This window comes from Wolffia australiana, chromosome 10 (assembly GCF_029677425.1).
Source record: "Wolffia australiana isolate 7733 chromosome 10, ASM2967742v1".
Taxonomy (NCBI): Eukaryota; Viridiplantae; Streptophyta; class Magnoliopsida; order Alismatales; family Araceae; genus Wolffia; species Wolffia australiana.
The window spans coordinates 10,839,669-10,861,981 of NC_135844.1; the positions used below are offsets into that span (position 1 = coordinate 10,839,669).

General features: G+C 38.5%; 3 protein-coding genes across 4 annotated transcripts; 2 read left to right on the forward strand and 1 right to left on the reverse strand.

Moving 5' to 3' along the window:
* The first annotated feature begins 2,846 nt into the window (after nucleotides 1-2,846).
* Nucleotides 2,847-7,116, forward strand: LOC144708441 (uncharacterized). Of its 2 annotated transcripts, none has more exons than XM_078581763.1 (11): nucleotides 2,847-3,130; nucleotides 3,919-3,992; nucleotides 4,102-4,160; nucleotides 4,248-4,308; nucleotides 4,613-4,658; nucleotides 5,346-5,435; nucleotides 5,504-5,559; nucleotides 5,732-5,792; nucleotides 5,871-5,965; nucleotides 6,047-6,235; nucleotides 6,806-7,116. In XM_078581763.1, exons 2-11 carry the CDS (start codon nucleotides 3,954-3,956, stop codon nucleotides 6,947-6,949), a joined length of 840 nt encoding a protein of 279 aa, XP_078437889.1. In that variant the 5' UTR covers nucleotides 2,847-3,130; nucleotides 3,919-3,953; the 3' UTR covers nucleotides 6,950-7,116. The 2 variants fall into 2 exon arrangements, with proteins under 2 accessions (XP_078437889.1, XP_078437888.1); XM_078581762.1 differs by having other exon boundaries at nucleotides 2,847-3,119.
* Nucleotides 7,117-8,660: 1,544 nt separating this feature from the next.
* On the reverse strand, nucleotides 8,661-13,762 carry SDRB (short-chain dehydrogenase-reductase B). The gene is made up of 5 exons (XM_078581761.1): nucleotides 13,495-13,762; nucleotides 12,435-12,594; nucleotides 11,271-11,440; nucleotides 10,192-10,414; nucleotides 8,661-8,969 (listed from the first exon to the last, which is right to left on the reverse strand). Exons 1-5 carry the CDS (start codon nucleotides 13,684-13,686, stop codon nucleotides 8,812-8,814), a joined length of 903 nt encoding a protein of 300 aa, XP_078437887.1. The 5' UTR covers nucleotides 13,687-13,762; the 3' UTR covers nucleotides 8,661-8,811.
* A 132-nt stretch (nucleotides 13,763-13,894) lies between these two features.
* On the forward strand, nucleotides 13,895-19,641 carry LOC144708439 (protein SUPPRESSOR OF K(+) TRANSPORT GROWTH DEFECT 1-like). Its single transcript, XM_078581760.1, has 8 exons — nucleotides 13,895-15,106; nucleotides 16,243-16,348; nucleotides 16,623-16,821; nucleotides 17,387-17,455; nucleotides 17,551-17,625; nucleotides 18,172-18,270; nucleotides 18,359-18,514; nucleotides 19,347-19,641. Exons 1-8 carry the CDS (start codon nucleotides 14,638-14,640, stop codon nucleotides 19,470-19,472), a joined length of 1,299 nt encoding a protein of 432 aa, XP_078437886.1. The 5' UTR covers nucleotides 13,895-14,637; the 3' UTR covers nucleotides 19,473-19,641.
* Nucleotides 19,642-22,313: the final 2,672 nt, after the last annotated feature.

The window sequence follows — 22,313 nt, forward strand, 5'->3', positions numbered from 1 at the left end:
GAGGTCATCCAATGGAATGTTTACCTAGAGAAAAATAAAATTAAACATTCAGGAAATCACACAACCCTATTTATCACTTCCCCCAAGGGTCAAGTGGTGCTCTTTCTCCAAGAATATTGATCACCCTTGAATCTCTCTCCCACACTCTTGTAGAATTAGAGTGGATCAAAGAAATCTGATGCACTAGGCCTCCAACAACAATTTGGGAGTGAAAATCCAAGATGAGACACATAGAGAGTGGAGAAGAGATTAAAAAAAAGTGCCCTAACTCTTCCAGGTATTTGATTTAATTCCACGATTTTGAAGGGAAAATATTAATTGATTTCCATCGTGGATCCATGTTCCCTCCTTCCCAGATTTGAAAATAGGCCTTTCACATTCAAATTGTAGGTTAGTTCCATAATTATTGTCTTAAGTTGACCCAGCTCTTATAAGTTTTGAATGGGCAATAGGCTTCTTGTGTATTGAGCCTCTTATTATATAAGAGATGGTTGGGTTTATACTGTCCCCCCATTTGTATCCCAAATTCTCTATTTTTTTTACCTAAGTCCTGTATTCCAAATAAAAGTACAAGAAGCTATGAGAAATCCAATAGACTCTAAGGAGTCAAGAGGGGTTAGTCTCAGAATGCAATAAAATACACAAAATTGATCATAGGAATCTAAGTCATAAATTTCTCTTTTTATCCTTAAATGGTGCATAATGAAAGAACAAATCTAAAAATAAGTGATAAAAGTAGGTATAAAAGCATATCTTTATTGATCTAATTTGATGTTATCAATATGCATATGAACCTTCATACATTAAACTACATCAATACCTCTATAGATTTCTATTTAATATTCATTAAGTGAACTTTGGCCGACGATCAGGCCACTTCAATAATGTAAATGAATATTATTTATTTTTTACCACGGAAGTCCAAAGTTTACTCAAACAGCTTTACTATGTCACTATGTGTGAAATAGTGTCATTCTTCATGTCTGCCTTGGCATTTACTGTATTTTGGTTTCATTTGCTGAATTGTGTTTGTATATTTTAATATTCATGCCTATACGATATCAATAAATGTGTGGTTATCATCATTTACTGTAAATATCATATTTGATTGCTATTGTAAGATGGAACAGCTGCCATAAGTGATCAAACATCATATTATACCTTTAAATTGCATCAGTTTTGAATCTACCTAAAAATTATATTAGTAAATTTATTTTCAGGAAGTTGTATTTAAAAATTTGGGTATATGGGATATCTATAAACAGATGGATTGTAAAGGTATTTTTAAAGTCATAATGCTATTATTTAACATACAATCTGGAATTATAAAATACTCATTCATAAAGATTTTTAAAAAGTAGTTCACAATAAATTCATTCGATTTCTATAAACGATTACAAATTCTCAACTGTTTGAGAAATCTCCATCAGTGGGTATGAATGGCTTAATTTCGCAATCTTTTCAACCATTGTTGCATAGCAGAAATTCCAAAAGTTTGACAAACATAACCATCTGGTTTGATTAATATCCCTATACTGCCAATAGTTGGACCAATGGTATACAAATGTATTCACTATTCACACAACTATTCAGCGTCCCTAGAGCTCCTTGTAAAGGTTGTAGGAAAACTTGTTGAAAGACTTGATTAATCGGTCTTTGTTGTTAAAAACAAATAGGTTCATTTTTCTAATTTTCTTATCATTCCAAATTTCGGAAGTCGCCTATTAATCCGAACTTAAATGGATATTATATAAATTTAATATCTATAGACTTTAGAATATTAATTATAAAGTTTTAATAAAAATCATACCCAACTGTGTGGTTGTGTGCACTATAGAAATATCTGCCAAATATCACCCCTTTTTGTCTCAAATGTAGGCAAAAGGTCACTTTTCTTTCCAGATTTCTGCAATCTTTAGTCAAAATGATGAAGATGAAGATGATAACAATGACAATGACGATGGCAATGACAAAGATAGTGACGATAATGATGGCAATGACTATGGTAATGACAAAGACGATCATGATAACGATGACAATGAAGATGGTAATGACGAAGACAATGATTATTATGATGTCAATGACGAAGACAATGATGATGATGATGGTAACGATTGCGACGAGGACGATGGCATTGATGACGATGATGATGATTAAAATGAGGAGGATGCTGATGATGACGATAATAGTGATGGTGATGATGACGATAATAGTGATGGTGATGATGATAATAAGGATGATGATGATGTGGAAGGTAATGATGGTGATGATAATAGTGTTGGTGATGATGACAATGAGGATGATGATGACGACGACGACGAAGACGATGATGATAATGAGGATGATGATGATAACGAGGATGTGGAGGTGATGATGATGATAGTGATAATGACAAAGAGGATGATGAGGATGATGACAATGAGGATGGTGATGATGATGATGTTGATAATGATGATGGCGTTTACTACAAGGATGATGATGGTGAAAATGATGACGGTGATGAAAATGATGATGACGACAATGAGGATGGCAATGATGATGATGATGATGACGTTTACGACAAGGATGATGATGATGATGGTGAAGATGATGACGGTGATGATAATAATGACAATGAGGATGATGACGATGACGACACTGATGATGATGACAATGACGACGAAGATGATGACGACAATGAACAAAGACGACAATGACGAAGATAACGACGACGACGATGATGAGGATGATGACGATGACGGATTATTGGATGAGGAACAAATACTGCAGATGACAATTAAATATTAGGCTTTTAATCTTTGTAAATGTCTTTCATATTTTCCACGTTATAAATCCTAATTCTTAAAACCTGCCAAAACTGACAGAAGATCCGCTCCTGACACATCACAGAAAGAGTCCAAAATTCACTCTCCTCTCCCAGATTTCCGCGATCTTCAGTCGAAATTCCCACGGGAGGGAAGTTTAGTAGAGAAAATCGTTGATTTCTGGGAGCTTATTGGGTTGAATCCAACGGGGGGATGTCGTTCCCGGCGTCAAATTAGGCGGGAAATTTTTTGGGATCAAGAAGAACGTTCGAAGACGGGGAATTCTTCTCGAGATTCAAGGGCCGTTCTTCAAGGGTAGGTTTTTGGTAAGCTAATTAAGTATGGAAACTCTGGGGTTCAAGATTTCTTGATTCATTCTTTTTGGGGATTTCGATTCTCTGTTGGGGATCGTAGTATGTCTTGATTTTCTAACCGGTGCGTGATATTGGTTGCTATCCTTGTCGTTCAGTGATTATTGGTGAGGAATTCTTGCATGATTTTGAAAATGAACAGAATTTGAAATTTGATCCTAATCTGTTGTTTTTAAACGTTAGAAAGAACTTTATGTTAGTGTAAGTTTCCTTGTGCGTGCGTGTCTGTCGAAAAAATTATTTGATATACGTGTCAAGTAAACAAAGTAGGATATCAGAACCGTATTAGTTTATTCAATTACTTTGCTGGTAGGGCTGGTCTGACCCTGAAGATAAACCCTCATAAAACATAAATAAATAAATAACTTATAACATTTAAACACGAATAAAAAAATTCTCCTGATAAGTGTTCGTATCCTCCATATCTTCTGGCGTTCTTGAAGTTTTTTTTTATCATTGCTGTTGAGTAAACTCTCTTAATCCTCTCAATTGAGCTGAACCTTTAAGTTTAGATGAAACATCATCCACGTTTTATCTTATTCTAGCTTCATTTTGAGTTCATCGATTTTTCTTGAAAATCGAAATGGGTTTTCTATTACCCTTAGAGAAAGTAATTTAATGGGATTTATTTTCCATTTCTGGCAACGGAAAGGACATCTTTTGACCGAAACGTCTGCACTAATGACGTTAATCTAATTTTTCATGTTCAACCATCAATTTAATAGGCGATTTTTCGAATGCAGACGATAGCAGATTGTTCTAATAAAGTTGACAAAAAATGGGAGATAGTACATCATCAAGTGTTGCACCAAGGAAGGTTCATACATCCACAATCTTTCTCTCTTTCTTATGAACGTTATTCCTTAAATGTATCCCTAATTTTCCCACTCTGAAGGGTGTAATCACTTTTTTCTATTTGTTTTCAGATGAAATTCTCTCCAAAGATTTCACCTCGGAAGTCTCCCAAAACTGCAACTCAGAAACCGTATCTCCCCATCTTATCCATGATACCGTATCTCCCCATCATATCTCTCTTTATGTTCATATCTATCCCCTTGTTTTTTATTTACAGGGAAGAGTCTGGTTTCAATGTTGGAGATGTTCTGGATCGCAGACTGTTGAGGATTATTAAGGTACTTATTCACAGGCTGCATTCATCATTGTTTATTTTATGTAAGTGTCTTTGTGTTTCCTTAATCCTGTTTTAAGTAAGTGTCTTTATGTAAATTGTCATTGTGTTTCCTATCCTTATTAAAGGGTACGGAAATCAGTTATTAGCTGAGTTTGGCTTTTCTATTTTTCTCTCTCCCCCTGGCTCTATCGTCATCTTTCTCTTGATTCTGCTCCTACTCCATATGAAGTTATAAATGGAGTTTAACTATTGATTTATAACAGTTAGATTATACTCATGTTCTAATCATTTGAATTTTGGATCAGAAAGCAGAGTCCGGTTCAGGAAGGTCACCTTCTTCCGAAAGAAAAGGTTAGTATCCTGTGTCTCAGAAGAGAACTTCGATTTTTATTTATTTTCGTGGGACTATTTGATTGTTTCGTTTGTTCAATATTTAAGAGTAATTTACCAAACCGACATTTATTCTGCTTATATATCTTATGATACAATCTAATGTCCCCCAAGGGTTATCTTAGCAAGTTCGTTGAAGGAGGGGTCTTTTGGTCATTTACCTATCAGCTTAGTTCCCTTTAAATAGTTCTAGCTTTCCTTTTTGGATGTCAGCAAAGAATGAATTGAAAAAACTGAGGCTTTGCTCAACTTCTCCTCGTCCACCGATCTTTTGGTCCTTAATTCCCCTGCAATCTGATCGAGGAAAGATCTGGCAAGGAGATAGATAGATAGATAGATAGATAGATAGATAGATAGAGAGAGAGAGAGAGAGAGAGAGAGAGAGAGAGAGAGAGAGAGAGAGAGAGAGAGAGAGAGAGAGAGAGAGAGAAATATAGCAATCTCCCAATTTAAAAACTTATTGTCTCCATATTAACAAATCTTTTGCCAGCTTCTATGAATCAGTCTCGTCCCTTCTCCGATCAATCGCTCCTCCATTCCCTCTTATTCTCTCTCTTCCTCTCAAAAAACCCTTTCATTCTTATTGTATTTTATAGTTTATAGTAGACATAGGAGACAGGTGACTGAATTGTATTTTATTTTCTTCAGCTGCCTCTCTGGAAGTAACCTTTGGGCCGACAGAGGGAAGGTCTTCTGTACGGTCTTTTGGTACTGTGAAAGTTGAAAATACAGAACAAGGTCCCCTTAATCTTCGTTACTTTAATTCAAATTTGTTGTGATTTATTTGATACGGAGAATCCCTGCAGATAATTTGACAAAGCCATTAGCGGAAGAGAAAAAAGAAGATATTGTTGAACCATGGGTTAGTCATATTATACTTCTCTCCTTAATTTCTTATCCTTTAATCGTGTTGATCGCCGGTCAACACGATTAAAGTAAAACAAATTACTGATTAGAATATCATTTAAATTTAAAATTTTATATTTTTTTTCTTATGCGTCTAACTTACTGATTAGAACATCATTTTCTTCTAGGATTTCCGCTCTTACTATCCTCTGACGCTTCCCCTGAGAAGACCATGCCCGGGAAATCAAGGTCAAGCCCAATACTTTCAAATTTGAAAATTTACCTCTTACAGAGCCATTACTAATGGGATAAGACCTCATTTCTCAGAGCGTTTGGACGAAGAGGAGTTTGGGGAGAGTTTTTCTACTGCGGAAGAGTACGATGAAAGAAAAATAAACGCTGCAAAAGAGTTGGATCTACTGGTGAAATCCTTAAACAGAACCTGATTTACGATTTACATGACCATTAATTAAGTAAAACAAATTACTGTTGTGGATGGACAGGATGGGAATGCAGGTCGGCAAATGTTCTTCCTACAACTTCCTACAGTTATGCCCATAAAAGGGGAAGATATGGTTGGATTAGTAAGTAAAAACAGCGATCTGGATGATCTGCCTGCTGGGTTAATGGGAAAAATGCTGGTTTATAAGAGCGGTGCCGTCAAGATGAAGATCGGGGGTGTCCTTTTCGAGGTTGGGTCTCTCCCCTTTTTTTATAAATTCTCCATTTCCTTTTTTTTATTCTCCTGATTTATCATTTAGTTAACTTATTTCTCTCTCATTCACCATATATTTTTTTTCTCCATCCTATAATTTTTTATTCACTGTTTTTCTTTTCTTTTTTACCATATTCGTTTTTATGCACCATATTTTTTTCTCTTACCATATTTTATTTATTCTCCATTTTCTTTTCTTTCTTTACATATTTTATTTATTCAGCGTTTTTTTTTTTTACCATATTTTATTCATTCACCCTTTTTCTTTTCCATTTTATCATATTTCTTTTTATTCACCATATTTTTTTTGCTTCTTTTTCTTTTTTTCAACAAATAAATTTTTTGCACCACATTTATTTTTTATTTTCTGTATTTCTTTTTTATTCACCGTATTTCCTTTTTACTCACCCTATTTCTCTTTTTCATTTATCTTCTTTTCATGATTCACTACATCTGTTGTATTCTCTGAAATTGGACTTGATTCTGAGAGGTGGTCTGAAATTAGTGACTCTAATCGATAATCGATTGGGGATTTTATCTTGCGCAGGTCTCACCGGGTTCGGATTGCATGTTCGCGCAGGATGTGATGGCCATCAACACCAAAAAGAAGCAATGCTGTGCTTTGGGGGATCTGACCAAGCATGTGGTGGTGACACCCAACATTGACTTCCTCCTTGATTCCCTGATTTAACTAGAGTGAGTCATGCCAATACTAGTTGAATCTGTTAGATTTGCATGTATATATATGTAAATGTATAAATGTATCTTTGTATGTATCTATATGCCTAATATGTATCTACAGTCTGTGTGTGTATGTTAATATGCATGAAAAGGTTAAGGTATGTCTGTTTGTAATGATGGAATGAGACATGATTGGCCTTCCATGATGTACTCACATGCGTGATGATGTGATACGATCCCCATCCTATCTAGGATGAGTTTAGTCATGTTAGCCCACTGTAGGTATTTTGCTCCTTTGGCCCTCATGTATTTACTTTAAATAGGGAAGCGCTCCCTCTCGGAGGGCAGCCAAAAAGAATGAAGCTAGAGTCATTGGTCTCTTTTCTCAATGCCTGTCCCCCGTGATAGTCTCCACCTCACCGCGTCTTCAGGTGGCTTGTCCCTGACCGATCCCTGCCTCCCTTGTTCGATCTCTCCGCTGCCTCTCCGTTCAGGGAAACCCACCTTGCTCGTCTCCCTGTCAGCCCCATTCTATCTCTACAGAACTGGTGCATTTTGATCATCGAGGTTACTTCGAAGTCATTATGTCCAGTGAGTAATGTGTCATGGTTTTATATATGTATAAACATTTATGTGTAGGATTAATATAATATGATTGAAAAGTAAAGGATATAATATGATTGAAATGTAAAGGGCACTTCTGTTCATGAGTATGAGGCCTGATCGGCATTGCCTGATCGACCTATATATCTAATATGGTGATTTCTAGTTTACTGTATGATAAGAACATGCATTCTTATCACAAAGATAGAGACATCGAAGATACGGTTGATGGCGGGATGGACATCATCGAGGGATATGTGGCGGAATGGCTGTCGCCGAGAGAGGGTGGAGGTGGAGGGTATGTGATACGGCCCCGACGTATCGAGGCTCTTTCATTTAGACATTTTGTAATCCCTCTTTCACTTTGTAACCCCTCTTTCATTTAGGGATATGTGGAGGTGGAGGTGGCGGAATGGATGCCACCTATTTTAGGCCATTTGGACATTTTGTAATCCCTTTAAATAGCGCAGTCCTCCCTTGAGGAGGGTATCCAAGAAGTATCACAATGATATGTCTGGCTCCCTCCGGCGACGTCCATACCACCGGACCCCTCTCGTAGGCGACGTCCATTCCGCCCGCCCTCATCCTGCCGTAGTCCATTCCGTCACGCTGATGACCATCCCGGCGTCTTCTCCCTTTCTTCTCGTCTTCTCCCCGATACGAACCAGCAGGTTTGTATCAGTATGTTGTTCCTCTAACAGGGTGGAGGTGGAATGGTCTTGGCTACCCTCCAAAAGGGAGCCAACCCTATTTAGGGGAACAAAAATGCCCCTCCAGTAGGGTTGAAATGGCCTAAATACCCTCATTAAGGTTGAGGTTGTTTCACTATGTTGGACAGAGGTTGACATTGAGATTTGTGCTCCAGGGACTGATATTACTGGCATGGTTCTTAAGAGTGGATGTAATGAGTTTTATAATCATCCATTTCGGCTAGCTCTAAGCCCTTGAGAGATAGATGGCTTAAGAAGCCATTTATATCTCACTCATACAACGATTTGTAAACTTTATATACCTAAAACTGGATGGGGATTATCCACATGATTAGTAAAAGTGCGAGTTTATGAGCCAGAGCGCCGTTAGGAACAACAAAGATGAATCAACGTTCTGCAAGACGCGAGTTTAATAGCATAAGGAGCGGATTCAGCTTAAAGACCCCAACAAGGTACATTTCTAGTTTTGGCAGCAGATGAGAAATCAGCATGATATTAATTCATCTGAGATAAATGCTAATATGAGACATGGGTAATAATTCTTTTAGCAAGAGGAGAATTAGAGCTTGCTTTTGGGGGGCATACCGACAGGGTCCTTCCTGGACTTTGTCTCCACGAGCCGGGAGAGCTGCTTCACTTCTTCCTTCGGTATTATACGAGGATGGCTCAGCCACAGTCCTCCATCCACAATCAGGGTTGCCCCGTTGATGTACTTTCCTGGGAAAAAAGAATTGCATTATATGAGAAAATCAATCATGATTTTGTGAGAGAACTCGGTTTATCTATGTCAAATCATACTTTCTGTGATGCCAAATCACATGCCAAGTTGCAGGGTTCGGTTACTACAGCATTTAATGCGAGAGAAGAGAAACTGGTCTATGGCATCCTGCTAACTGTAAGATGATTGTGTGGCCCTAGTGTCAAGTTCAACCATCATCGGTATGAGGAGAGAGGGATACACTTCAACCCAAATCATACTGCCTATGAAGGTTCGACGATTAAACTTTTAAATGTATTTGTACTTAATGAGAGGGAAGGGATGGAGGCATAGATTAGTAAGCAATAGGCTGCAAATGCAAAATTCAGATACAACGGCTTATGATGCTCTAAAAAATTGCTTAAAATAGAAGATGAAAAGTGAAGAGAAGGGAAAGAAGACAATAAGAGACTAGTTCCATATCTAATTATCTATAAGTGGATCCGGATGTATGTTCAATTGCGGTAAAACTGATGCCTTCTTATAACATACGGGATAAAAGAAATGGGAAAAAGAGGAGAGAATTATCCTAAATCCTGAAAAGAATGCGCAAATGCAAAGTTTGTTGCCGATAGGTTTGGTTTTACTTAAAACACATGAGTGACAGAGAAAAGGCTGATCCACAAAGATCAAAATGGTGGCTTTAGTTGCTACAGCCAAGATGCCTTTGTAAACACACAAGCTAGAGGGCGAGAATAAGATAATAAAGAGAGAAATACGACAGGTAAGTACACGCAAACATATATATATATATATATATATATACTTAAAGAGAGAAAGAAAATGACACGAAAGAGAGACAAGTATCTAAGTTACCATATAAAGAGATAAAAAACAAACATGTACACTGATATAAATGTATAAATGTAAAGAGAGGTTTTGGGACAGCAAAGAATCATAAAAGGTAGGTACATACATGCATGAATATACAGAGGAAGAAAGAGATAGAGATACAGAGTGCAAGAGACAACAAAACAAAGAAAAACACTTACACAACCTCAAAAACCCTTATAGGACCCAATGAATCTCCACGATGCTTAAAGACTTAACTCACAGGTTTCATTTAATTTCATTTTGACCTGATGCTGTTTAATACCCCTCGTTTTCACATTCTTGTACAAAAAAGACAACTTTGTGAATTAGAAATGCAATGAAGCAAGACAAAGAAGAGGAGATTCTGACCTGCATCCGATGCCATATAAATGGCAGCCATGGCGATGTCCCATTTATCCCCAAGCTTGAAGAGCGGAATATCATCCCTGATCCTGCTCTTCATCTCTTCTGGAGCCAGCTTCCTCATTCCCGGCGTGGCCGCAATCGGCCCCGGCGCAATCCCATTCACCCTGATGTCATAATCTGTTCCCCATTCCAGGGCCAGACCCCGAGTTATGCTATCCACAGCCGCCTGCCCATCACCATAACCAGAGATAACATCAACTTCCATGATTTCCTTCATTTATCTGATTGACTAGACAATGGGCTGAGGATCATTGATTAAATTGATTAGTGTGTCTCGTTGATTATGCATGAATGTCGAGTCTCGTACTTATGATAGTGTTTGCTGGCAGTGATAAGTTTTTCATCAACAAGGGATGATGATGGTTCTTCCTCATCTGTGGTCAAACTTACGAGGACAGAATCGCCAGCATCATCATCATCGTCATCCTAGCCACACACACATGACGAGGTAGATGACAATGAGACCAGTGGTACGGCGACAGGGATCAAGACTGATAGAGAGAGAGAGGGAACTTAGAAGAAAGCGACTTTTTTTTAAATTATTATTGATCAAATGGATTGGTTGGGACTTGATGCACGAGGATTTGACAAGACAATCGGGCCAATCAAACGACTGGATTGATTGGCATATCCAGTTGATCATTCAATCTTAGCCGTCAGCGTCATCATCATTGTTATCCTAGCTACACACATGACGAGGTAGATGACAATGAGACCAAAGGTAAGCGAATGGGATCAAGACTGATAGAGAGAGAGAGAGAGAGGGAACTTAGAAGAAAGCGAGTTATTCTTCAATAGTTATTGATCAATTGGATTGGTTGGGACTTGATGCACGACTGGATTGATTGGCATATTCAATTTTTTTTTGGCATATCCAATTGATCATTCAATCATGATCACAACTAAGCCTAAGGTACACTCAAAATGTATACAACCCGGCAGATGATGAAATGTGAAGAAACTGAACAAGCAGATATCGGTTGATATAAATGCAGATTTATGAATTTGCCATATGAGATTACCTTGGCCGCCGAGACGTTGATCTGATACCAGGCAGCAGTATAATGGAGGGTGGCAGAGATGTTCAAGATGAGCCCTCCCTCGGATGGAGCTTTTCCAAGTCCCCCAGCCTTGAGATACTTGAGACTTTCATGGCACATGGTGTATGTGCCGACGGTGTCGATATCAATGACTGCCGTCAATGCCAAATGCAGAAGAAAGTTCAGAGAATTGGTTGATGGCTTCAGTCTTCAGATTCATGTGACGATAAAAACGGTTTGATGACAAAGCAGAAAGTTCAGTGCAATCATACCTGACGATTATGCAGATTCTTCTCAAGGATGCAGAGAATGAAGCACGAGTATAGAGAAATCAAGAAAAACATTCACTATTCATCATCATCAAGAGTACATTTAAATAGCTTGTTTTATAACGGCTAGTTAATGGTTATTAACGGCTAGTTTAAACTAGCCGTTACTTATCCGTTATCGGGCTTACCCGTTACAGATAGGCGAGCCAATCGGATAATGGGCTAAGTAGCCCGATACATGACTGGACTTGTTTAAACTCCATGTTTTACATATATATATATATATTCAAAAATAGTAATGTTTAAAAAATCCTCATTCCCATCAGAAACACGTCGTCGTCGTCATCATCCTCATTCTGGTCGCAGACGAATGACAATGACGAAATCAACATCATCTCTTGCCCTCTGAGTGAGGTTAACAGAGGGTCAAAGATGAGGGCAATGACAACTCTCATTGCCATTGGTGACGTCAAACACCAATTAGTTGATGGCTTAATCTTCAGTTTCATGAAGACGAAGGGGATTAAGTTTCAAAGAATAAAGTTCAGAGAATCGTTTGATGTCATTAATCATTGAGCTCATACAATAATAAATGAGGATTCATTAATACGCAGAAATCATCAGCATATCTTATCATCTGAGTCAGGCACTTGGTTGGGAGCTTGGAGAATCTTCAATTTCATGCCGAGGAGGAGAATTTAACGCAAAGGAGAAAGTTTGGAGAATAGGTTCATGACTTGAATCGTATTGGATTGATGCTGAAGAGAAGAAATATTTGTTGTGAAGCAGAAAATTCAGAGAATTGTTCCAAGATTTGAATCTTTGAATTCATGCAGAAGAAGAGAAAGAATTTGATCAGAAGAAGAAGAAATCTCACCAGTGCGGAAACCATTGGGGGAGAGATCCTCCGGCGAAGCAAGGAAATTCCCGGCGGCGCCATTGATGAGGATGTCGAGCTTGCGGAAGCGTTTGACAGTCGCCTCAAGAACCCTAGCTGCATCCGCCTGCCGTCGAACGTCACCTTCCAACCCGATGGCCTACTTCAGAAAGAATTGAATCATTGGAAGAACCAGGAATGATCAGATCAGAGAATTACGCTCTCTTGATTTAAATTTGGACGATTGATGAAAGATTTGAACCAAAGCCTACCAATCCAAAGTTCTTCCCCAAGACAGGGTTCGGTCAGACAGGGTTGGATTGCTGATGAACATTCAAGATAATCATACACTGCGGATTTCAAAATCGAACGTAGCGCACATCATCCATTTCAATCCGAACAATCGATGGACGATCAGAACCAATGGGAGAGACTATTCCAAATTTCTACAGCAAAACAGAGAGGATTGGATCACCGATGAACGAATAGTACAACAGAGGATCACGATCGGTCGCTTTCAAGTCGAATAAGGGGCGGAAGATCAAAATTACAGGCAGAGGCTATTCAAAATTTCCACAGAAAACAAAGAGGATTGACCGAGTAGCCGATGGGCGAATCAAATTCCGTCGATTTCAAGTCGAGCAATCGGTGAAAGATCAGAACTAAAAGCATAGACTATACAAAATTGCTAAAGCAAAACAAAGAGGATTGGCCGAATAGCAGATCAGCTAATCACTTTCCGTCGATTTCAAGTCAAACAATCGGCGGAAGATCAGAACTAGAGGCAGAGACTATTCAAAATTTCTACAACAAAACAGAGAGGATTGGGTCACGAATGAACGTGAAGCAGATCGGCGAATCACTTCCCGTCAAACTGAACAATCGGTAGATGATCAGAACCAGAGCCAGAGACCATTCAAAATTTCTAATCGATCGAATTTCGACATCAAAACCGAGCCGATTAGAAATCAGCGAGTCTTCAAAACCGACTAAATCGATCAACATACAACAAAATCAGAAAAAAAACAGGAAAACGAGAAATCTCAGAGAGATTTTGCACCTGGATTCCCTGGGATCGAAGAGCTTCAACGGCGGCCTGGAGGACGTGGCTCCGGCGTCCCATGAGGGCGACGGCAGCGCCATGGAGACCGAACTGCGTGGCGATCTCGAAGCCGATTCCCGACGCTCCTCCGGTTATCAGCGCCACCTTCCCCTTCAACGCCTCCACCTTGAACGGCGACGAACGCCCCATCTCTCTAGACTCTCTCTCTCTCTCTAGATTCTCTCTCTTGATTCTACAAAGAGATAGATTTGTAGACAGAGAAAGGTAGAGAGAAAGACTGATTCGTATGTTGACCTTAAAATGACGAGAGAGGGCGTACCGCGTCCGTGCGTAGCAAAACGTATTTGGTTATAAGACAGAAGGGAATAATAAAGTCTTAGTCATTCGTCGTGTTCTATCATCGACCGCGGATTTCTCGGCGGGAGGAACTTCCCTTCGCGAAGAGATTCCTAAACTTCCTTCTCGCGATCCGATTGGGGCTTTTCGACGATCGAATCGCACGTCCGCATCTGCGATTTTGATTCGATAATCATCAGATTTTCGTTCTCCGGCGGCGATCGAGCTGTAGATCTCGGAATCAGAGCGCAATTGACCGTTTTGGGGCTCGATTTGGGGCGTGGATCGAGTTGCTCGTTGGCACCGGCGATTTCGTTTCGAAAATCATCAGATTTTCGTTCTCCGGCGGCGATCGAGCCGTAGATCTCGGAATCGGAGAGCGATTCACCGTTTTGGGGCTTGGATCGAGTTGCTCGTTGGCATCGGCGATTTCTATTCGGAATTCATCAGATTTTCATTCTGTGCCGGCGATCGAAGCGTAGATCTCGGGATTGGAGCGCAATTCACCGGTCTGGGGCTCGATTTGAGGCTTGGATCGAGTTGCACGTTGATATCGGCGCTTTTTTGATTCGAAATTCATCCGATTTTCATTCTCTGGCGGATATTGAACAGTAGACCCCGGAATCGGAGTGGAATTCCCCGATCTGGGGCTCGATTTGGTGTTCAGATCGAATTTCTCGTCGGCATCGGCGATTCTGAGTCTAAAATTTCCAGATTTTCCCTCTCTGGCAGCGATCTATTCCTAGATCTCGGAATCAGAGCGGAATTCACCGATCTGGAGCTCGATTTGGGGCTTGAATCGAGATGTACAGCAACTTCAAGGAGCAGGCGATCGAGTACGTGAAGCAGGCGGTGCAGGAGGACAACGCGGGCAACTATGTGAAGGCGTTCCCGCTGTACATGAACGCGCTGGAGTACTTCCGCACGCATCTCAAGTACGAGAAGAATCCCAAGGTGAAGGAGGCGATCACGCAGAAATTCACAGAGTATCTTCGCCGTGCTGAGGAAATCAGGGCTGTTCTTGACGAAGGAGGATCTGGGCCGGCCTCCAATGGCGGTGCAGCCGTGGCTACTCGTCCGAAGACGAAGCCCAAGGAAGGGGACGATGGCGGGGAAGATCCAGAACAGGCGAAATTGAGGGCTGGGCTCAACTCTGCGATCATCAGGGAGAAGCCCAACGTCAAGTGGAACGATGTTGCAGGGCTGGAAAGCGCCAAGCAAGCTCTTCAGGAGGCCGTCATCCTCCCTGTCAAGTTCCCTCAGTTCTTCACTGGTGCGCATCTCCCCTCCCAATCTCCCTCTTTCTAGGAAATTTTGAGTTTCTGGGTAGGCTTCAGTATCTCTTTTGGATTGGTAGTGACATTGAAGAGTTTTTTCTTTGCTTTGGGTTTGGATTTCTTTCTGCTATTTTCTGGGTTTTCTTTTGGTTTCTCTCATTGGATGCATAGATGGTAACTTCGAATTGTTTTTTTTTGTTTGTTTGTATAGATAAGTTATTGCGTAGTTTATATTCAAGTTCCCTCAGTTCTTCACTGGTGCGCATTTCCCCATCTCCCTCTTTCTAGGAAATTTTGAGTTTCTTGGTAGGCTTCATTATCTCTTTTGGATTGGTAGTGACATGGAAGATTTTTTTTTTGGTTTGTGTTTGGATTTCTTTCTGCTATTTTCTGGGTTTTCTTTTGGTTTCTCTCATTGTATGTGTAGATGGTAAATTCGAATTGTTTTTGTTTTTGTTTGTTTGTATAGATAAGTTCTTGGGTAGTTTATATTCAAGTTCCCTCAGTTCTTCACTGGTGCGCATTTCCCCATCTCCCTCTTTCTAGGAAATTTTGAGTTTCTGGGTAGGCTTCATTATCTCTTTTGGATTGGTAGTGACATGGAAGATTTTTTTTTTGATTTGGGTTTGGTTTTTTTTTGTACTATTTTCTGGGTTTTCTTTTGTTTTCTCTCATTGTGTATATAGATGGTAACTTGGAATTTTTTTTGGGTTTGTATTGGTAACTTCTTGGGTAGTTTATTTAATCTTTTACCCTTTAGAATAACCGACTTGTTTGTTGAGAGTTAGAATATTTCGAGATGAATTTCTTCTTGGGTTCTTTAGGTGTTATTGAACTTAGACATGTCGACTAACCCAATTAATAGAGAATGTCTTTTACGTTGGACTTCTGTTTATTAGGCTTTTAGAGGTAGAGACGTAGTATTCACTGGCTTAGTGCCTCATTCTGAGCATTTCAGAAGGATTGTGGGATTTAAATAAGCTTATAATATTTCCCTTAATTGAAAAGTGCTCATTTTGAAATTCTTGGACAATAATTTCGCTCCATTAAAATCTGTGCATCCACAAGAAAAAAATCTAAATCAAATCTTTTAATCCTGTCTTTGATGAACTGTATCATTGTTTGCTTCCAGGGAAGCGTCGACCATGGAGAGCATTTCTTTTATATGGTCCACCTGGGACAGGAAAATCATACTTGGCCAAAGCTGTGGCGACAGAGGCTGAATCAACATTCTTCAGGTTCTAATCATTGTGATTTTTTGTTGAAAACCATTCTAGGAGATCCAATTTCAATTCAATTTTCCCCACCATGCACTTTTCTGTTTCACTGTTCAGCTTCTGGATTTGATCAAAATATGGTTTTGTTCCATTTTTATAGTTCAACAATAATGACAAATTCGACATTATCCATTAGTTTTTCTGTTTTTGCAACTTTGATGACAGCTTGTTTATTTCAGTAAATTAATTATTTTTTATTTATTTCTAAATATGTGAGGTCTTCTTATCCTTGCAGTATTTCATCATCAGATCTTGTCTCCAAATGGATGGGTGAAAGTGAAAAGCTCGTTGCCAATCTTTTCCAGATGGCGAGGGAAAATGCCCCATCCATCATTTTCATTGATGAAATAGATTCCCTTTGTGGTCAGAGGGGTGAAGGAAATGAGAGTGAAGCCTCTCGGAGAATCAAGACGGAATTGCTTGTACAAATGCAGGTACTTTTGCATCTGTTACATTATACATTTTATTTTAATTTTTTTTTTGAATTCCTCCAGATTTATCTTCTTGTACTGTGTTGGATACTTCGTTTTCTCTAGTTCTGTTCAGTGATAATCAGTACATGCCTGCATATAAGGATTATAATTAATATAGCTTAATTAAAGATATTTTTCCGAAGATTCTGAAACTAATATTGACGATATTGTTGACTTATTTATTGGGTTGATTAAACCTTGTATATTTTAAATTCTGAATTCCTCAAGATTTATCTTTCCATCCTGAAGAAGACGATTCGGTTTCTCTGATGAATTCTTGTGATATTCATTAAATCTTCAATCAAATATTTTTTCAAAAGATTGAATTTGATGATTATGTAAGTAATATTCACAGTGCAGGTGATGTTCTTTGTGGTCTTCATTAAAACGCATTGTTTAATTTTTTGTAATCCTTCAGATCTATCTTCATTATCTCTGTCTGTTGAATATTTGATAGTAATTTTTTTAATACACTATTTTCATAAATTATTGTGAAACTAATATTCGCTAGAGCCCACAAATTTAGGGGGTTGGAACCAACGAGCAGAAAGTTCTTGTACTGGCTGCCACAAATACCCCGTATGCTCTTGATCAGGTTATATATCCGACAAGTTTGTCTCAATTACTTTATCAAATTTAAATCTATAATAACTTCACTTTCTCGACATTTCACTTCCTTGGAATTTCCAGGCCATCAGACGGCGGTTTGACAAGAGAATCTACATCCCTCTACCTGATTTGAAGGCCCGGCAGCACATGTTCAAGGTGTCATTTCTTGTCTCTAGTCTTATCTTAGCTCCAATCTTTCAACTCGGGTTGGTAGAGGGGGACGAATTTGTCAATGTTGTTTTGCTCTTTTTATCATCATTGTTGATGCAAAACAATGGTTGGATGGCAAAAACGAATTCAGCATATTGTCATTGTCATCCCCAAATCTTGTTATCATCATCATCCATTGTTCGCTTGGACCGATGATGATGATGATGATGATAACAAAATCATGGCCAACTATTGGATTACAATGATCTAAGATAATGGAAATTTGACTTTGTTATCATTATCATTGACTTGTCATGATCACTGTTGGCGTCAAACGAAGGTTGGCTAACAATGAACACATCATCATCATTGTCCTCATCGTCGCTCTGAAAGCTCGTTATCATAATCGATGTTTGGGTTTGGATGCGGGTCTTATGGCCATACGATTTGTCATCAACCGATGAATGACAAGATAGGACTGTGATGATGTGGCATCGTCATGGTCATCATGTAAGTTGAACCTAGTTTAATCATCGAACTATTCTTGTGCAGGTTCATTTAGGGGATACGCCACATAATTTGACGGAGAAAGATTTTGAGAGCTTGGCTCGTAAAACAGAGGGATTCTCCGGATCTGACATATCTGTTTGTGTGAGTGAATTTCCTGTTCATTATCTGCGACGAGCGTGACTGTTCATTATCTTTCTCTAACGTTTGTTTTTGTATTTGGTTGGGGCAGGTTAAAGACGTGCTCTTCGAACCTGTGAGGAAGACCCAGGATGCCATGTTTTTCATAAAAAATGAGAACGATATGTGGGTGCCATGTGGACCCAAGCAGCGGGGCGCCATTCAGACCACCATGCAGGAACTGGCTGGGAAGGACCTCGGCTCGAAGGTTCTCTTTCTACAATTTCTCTCTCTAAAAATGCCGTTGCTTTTTGTCTCCTCTTTTTTTATGTCTCTACGATGTCGTATCTCCCTTCATTTATTTCTCTATCTCTTTGAAATCTGCTGGTCACCCATATCTTCTCTTCCCTTTCACTCTCTCTAATCGGCCCAGTTCCCTTTTTTTTTCTTCCTTATACTTGCCTCATCTCCGTTTTGTTCTCTATTTTTTTGGTCTGGATTTGATGTTGTCTCGCCTCCATTTTATTCTCTTTTTTTTTGTCAATCTTTGATGTTGGCTCATCTCTATTTATTCTATCTTTTTTTGTCTATGTCCCATTTATTCTCTCCATGTCCCATTTAGTCTGTTTTTAGTCTCTTTTACTTTTTGACGTTGGCTTCTCCCATTGTTCTCTCCTCTCTGTCTTTTTTCTCATTAACGTCAGCTCATACCACTTTTTAATCTCTCTCTTTATCTCTCTTCCTCGCTCTTCAAACTAAGTTTGACGCCCTATCTATTGAAGCTGTGGATTTGATGTTGTCTCACCTCCATTTTATTCTCTTTTTTTTGTCAATCTTTGGTGTTGGCTCATCTCTATTTATTCGTCTTTTTTTGTCTACGTCCCATTTATTCTCTCCATGTCCCATTTACATGGAGAGAATAAATGGGACATAGACATAAATGGGAATACGGAATTGACGAATCTCAACACTATCTCCCCTTCACACACACACACTCTAAATGCAGCTTACATCCCATCATTTCTCTCTCTTAAGTTGGCTTGATTTTCTCTATTCATCGCTCTTCTATCCGGTGATTTATAATGTATTATATGGTGTAGATTCTCCCGCCACCAATTGCAAAGACGGACTTTGACAAGGTGTTGTCCCGGCAAAGGCCGACAGTGAGCAAGGGTGATCTCGAGGTGCATGAAAGATTTACCAAAGAGTTTGGCGAAGAGGGCTGACTTCGACCACACGTTCTCTTTCTACGCATCTCTCCCTCGAGGTATCTCCATCCCTTCATCTCTCTATCTTTCCGCTATGTTTTCGGAGGAAATTGTGCCATCTATTTCTCATATCATGTACAAAAAATCTGTTCTCTAAGATATATTCAATTAATGTTTGTTCTCAGAATAGTGATATAGTCTCTTTCTAGGGAGATATTAATGATTGAGTTGGTTATAACATTTCTTTCTCTTTCCCTCTCTTAATGTGTGTTTGTCTCTCCATCTCTCTCTGTTCAAGTTTGATCTCATTCTAGTTATCTATATATCTATCTTTCAAAAAACCTTTTATGGGTTCCATATGAAGATATTCACTTTGTTCAGAATTTGTACATGTGAAGCTGTATTAATTCATTTTTCCCAAACCTTCTTTCTTGGTGGTGTCTCATTGACAAACTTCTCATCTATTCTCTTATCCCGAATTACGTCGACCGTAGCATGCTTAACTATGGTGTTCCCCGCTCGTTGTATCTACTTTGGCAAGCAAGTGGATCAATCTATATATCTTTCCATCTATCTCTCCCCCCTCTGTTGTCTTTCTACGTATTTAAGCTACCGTTTCTCAGTACCTTGATTTTTGCTTTGTTCCCATGTATTGTTAAATAATTATTATTTTTATTGGAGCACAAATTATCTGATTCAAATGGCAGAGAAGTTCCCATATTTCTACCTATTATTTTCTGGAGAAACCAACCTTCATTGAAGAACAATGAGATGGGAAAAAATGGATTTTACATATATTATAACATGTATACATATTCAAGCAGTGACGAAAGAAGGTTATTTTTGGTCATAAATTTAAATAAAATTTTTATTACAGAAATATTACAAAATAAAAAAAATGGATTTACGGTTAAAAATTGATTATCTTTTCTTGGTTGAGGGTTTAACTTACCCCCAGGGTGTTGGCTAACTTAATTGATAGTTACCTTAAAAAACAAATAGACAATCAAAGAAGCAATGATGACAAAAGATAAAAGAAGAGTGATCCCCAACTTTTTTGTTTATTTAATTTTTTATGGTACCTGCCGTCAACCCTTTTGAAAAAGTTACCTAAAAATCACTCTGACGAAAGATTTCAATGGCCATGAAAACTTTTGCATCCTGTCACTTATTGATTTTCTATTAGATAATATTTTATTGTAAAAAATAACATAACCTTGGTTCCTGCTGCTCATGCCTCCTCCTAAAGTTGTGCCTCAGAACCTGTCTTGGTTGGAAATCCCAGTGCCCCACCCTGAGCAAGTCTCTCTATTTTTATGGGAGCAGAGAAGAAAGAGAATGAACCAGATGATTGTTCTAGTTCTAGAGAAGAGCTTTCTCACAATCACTCCTTGTGGTGCATCAGAACAATTGCAAGTTGGATCACAAGATACAGCAAGACCTATTGTGCAAGGAATAAATGACTTACATCACGGTGTTTTTTTTATCCTCATTATTATTTTGATTTGCATATTGCAGATGTTGGTTCGGGTCTTTTGGCATTTCCACGAGAAAAGTAATCCAATCGACAAAGGATTTCTCATGGAACACTATTAAGATTATTTGGACTATATTTCCAAGTAAACACCTGGACATAGTACATGTGAAAACTAACCAAAACTGGAATTTACGGAGATAAAGAGCAAAGATTTCATCTATATAGAGATTTTGGAGTTCAGGCCATGAGATAAAACACGTAATGTGATGAATTGCATCTTTTTGGTAAGTTTGACCTTGATACTCAGTGTGGCATGCCAAAACATAGGTAGGGTACATTTACATATATGATGTTTTTTATTAAAACTATTAAATGATGAAAATAAGATAGGGGTATGAGAAACTTAAGAGATGAATGCAATTTTTAAAAAGAATGTTAACTCAAGAACTAAACTATAAAAATAGTTATACTGATAGTTCACTAAAAAAAGATGATTACCCCATGAGATTTTTATTAATGAATGAACCTTAAAACTTATTGACCACTGATATATATCCATACATTGCTATCAAGCATGATATTAAGAAAAATATTCTGATCTTAATTCGATTGTTTAATGAATCGAGTAATCAAGTAAATAAACTACATCAACAATTTATGTAAGGAAAAATAGGCTTACTAGGGATTATCTTTTAATGGTGTGTTATACTTCCACAGTATGAGGCCAGTCCAAAGCCCATTATGCCCACTCATTCGATCACTGACACTGTGTAGGAGCTCATCTTCGCACTTGATCACCCAGAAATATATAATTGAAAATTGTTGAGAAATCGAAAGAGAGAAAAAGTTGAAAGAACGGTGGCATGCAGTAGAGTTATGAGCAGAAAAAGCTAGTGACGAGAAAGTGGAAGAGACAAGGATTGGGAGAGAAGAAATAAATAATACTGCTCTGAACTAGGTGTACATGTTTTTTCCTAGCACAAAATATATGGATAATTTGGAATATAATGATACAACATGGTTTTTTGTCACATTTGGTCCATCAATTGGTGTCATAGTGTGCCAGGGACCACATCGAATGCAAATATATCACTCAATAATGCAACGAATAAGCTAATATGAGTTGACTGACTGATTCAAAAATTAACTCTACACAGAAATATGCTCAAACTCAGAATTAACAAAATCATGCTCCATGACATTGGCGTTGAAAGTATGTTTGATTTCCACATAACTCATTCAGGTTTTCATTTTTTCAGGGAGAATGCTACATTTGTGTAGCTTTTGGTCTGTTTCATATTCAGAAAATATCATGTTGAGAGTTTCCATATAAATTTTCTTCAATATCTGTGTTTTACCTTTATCCATGGTAAGATAAATCA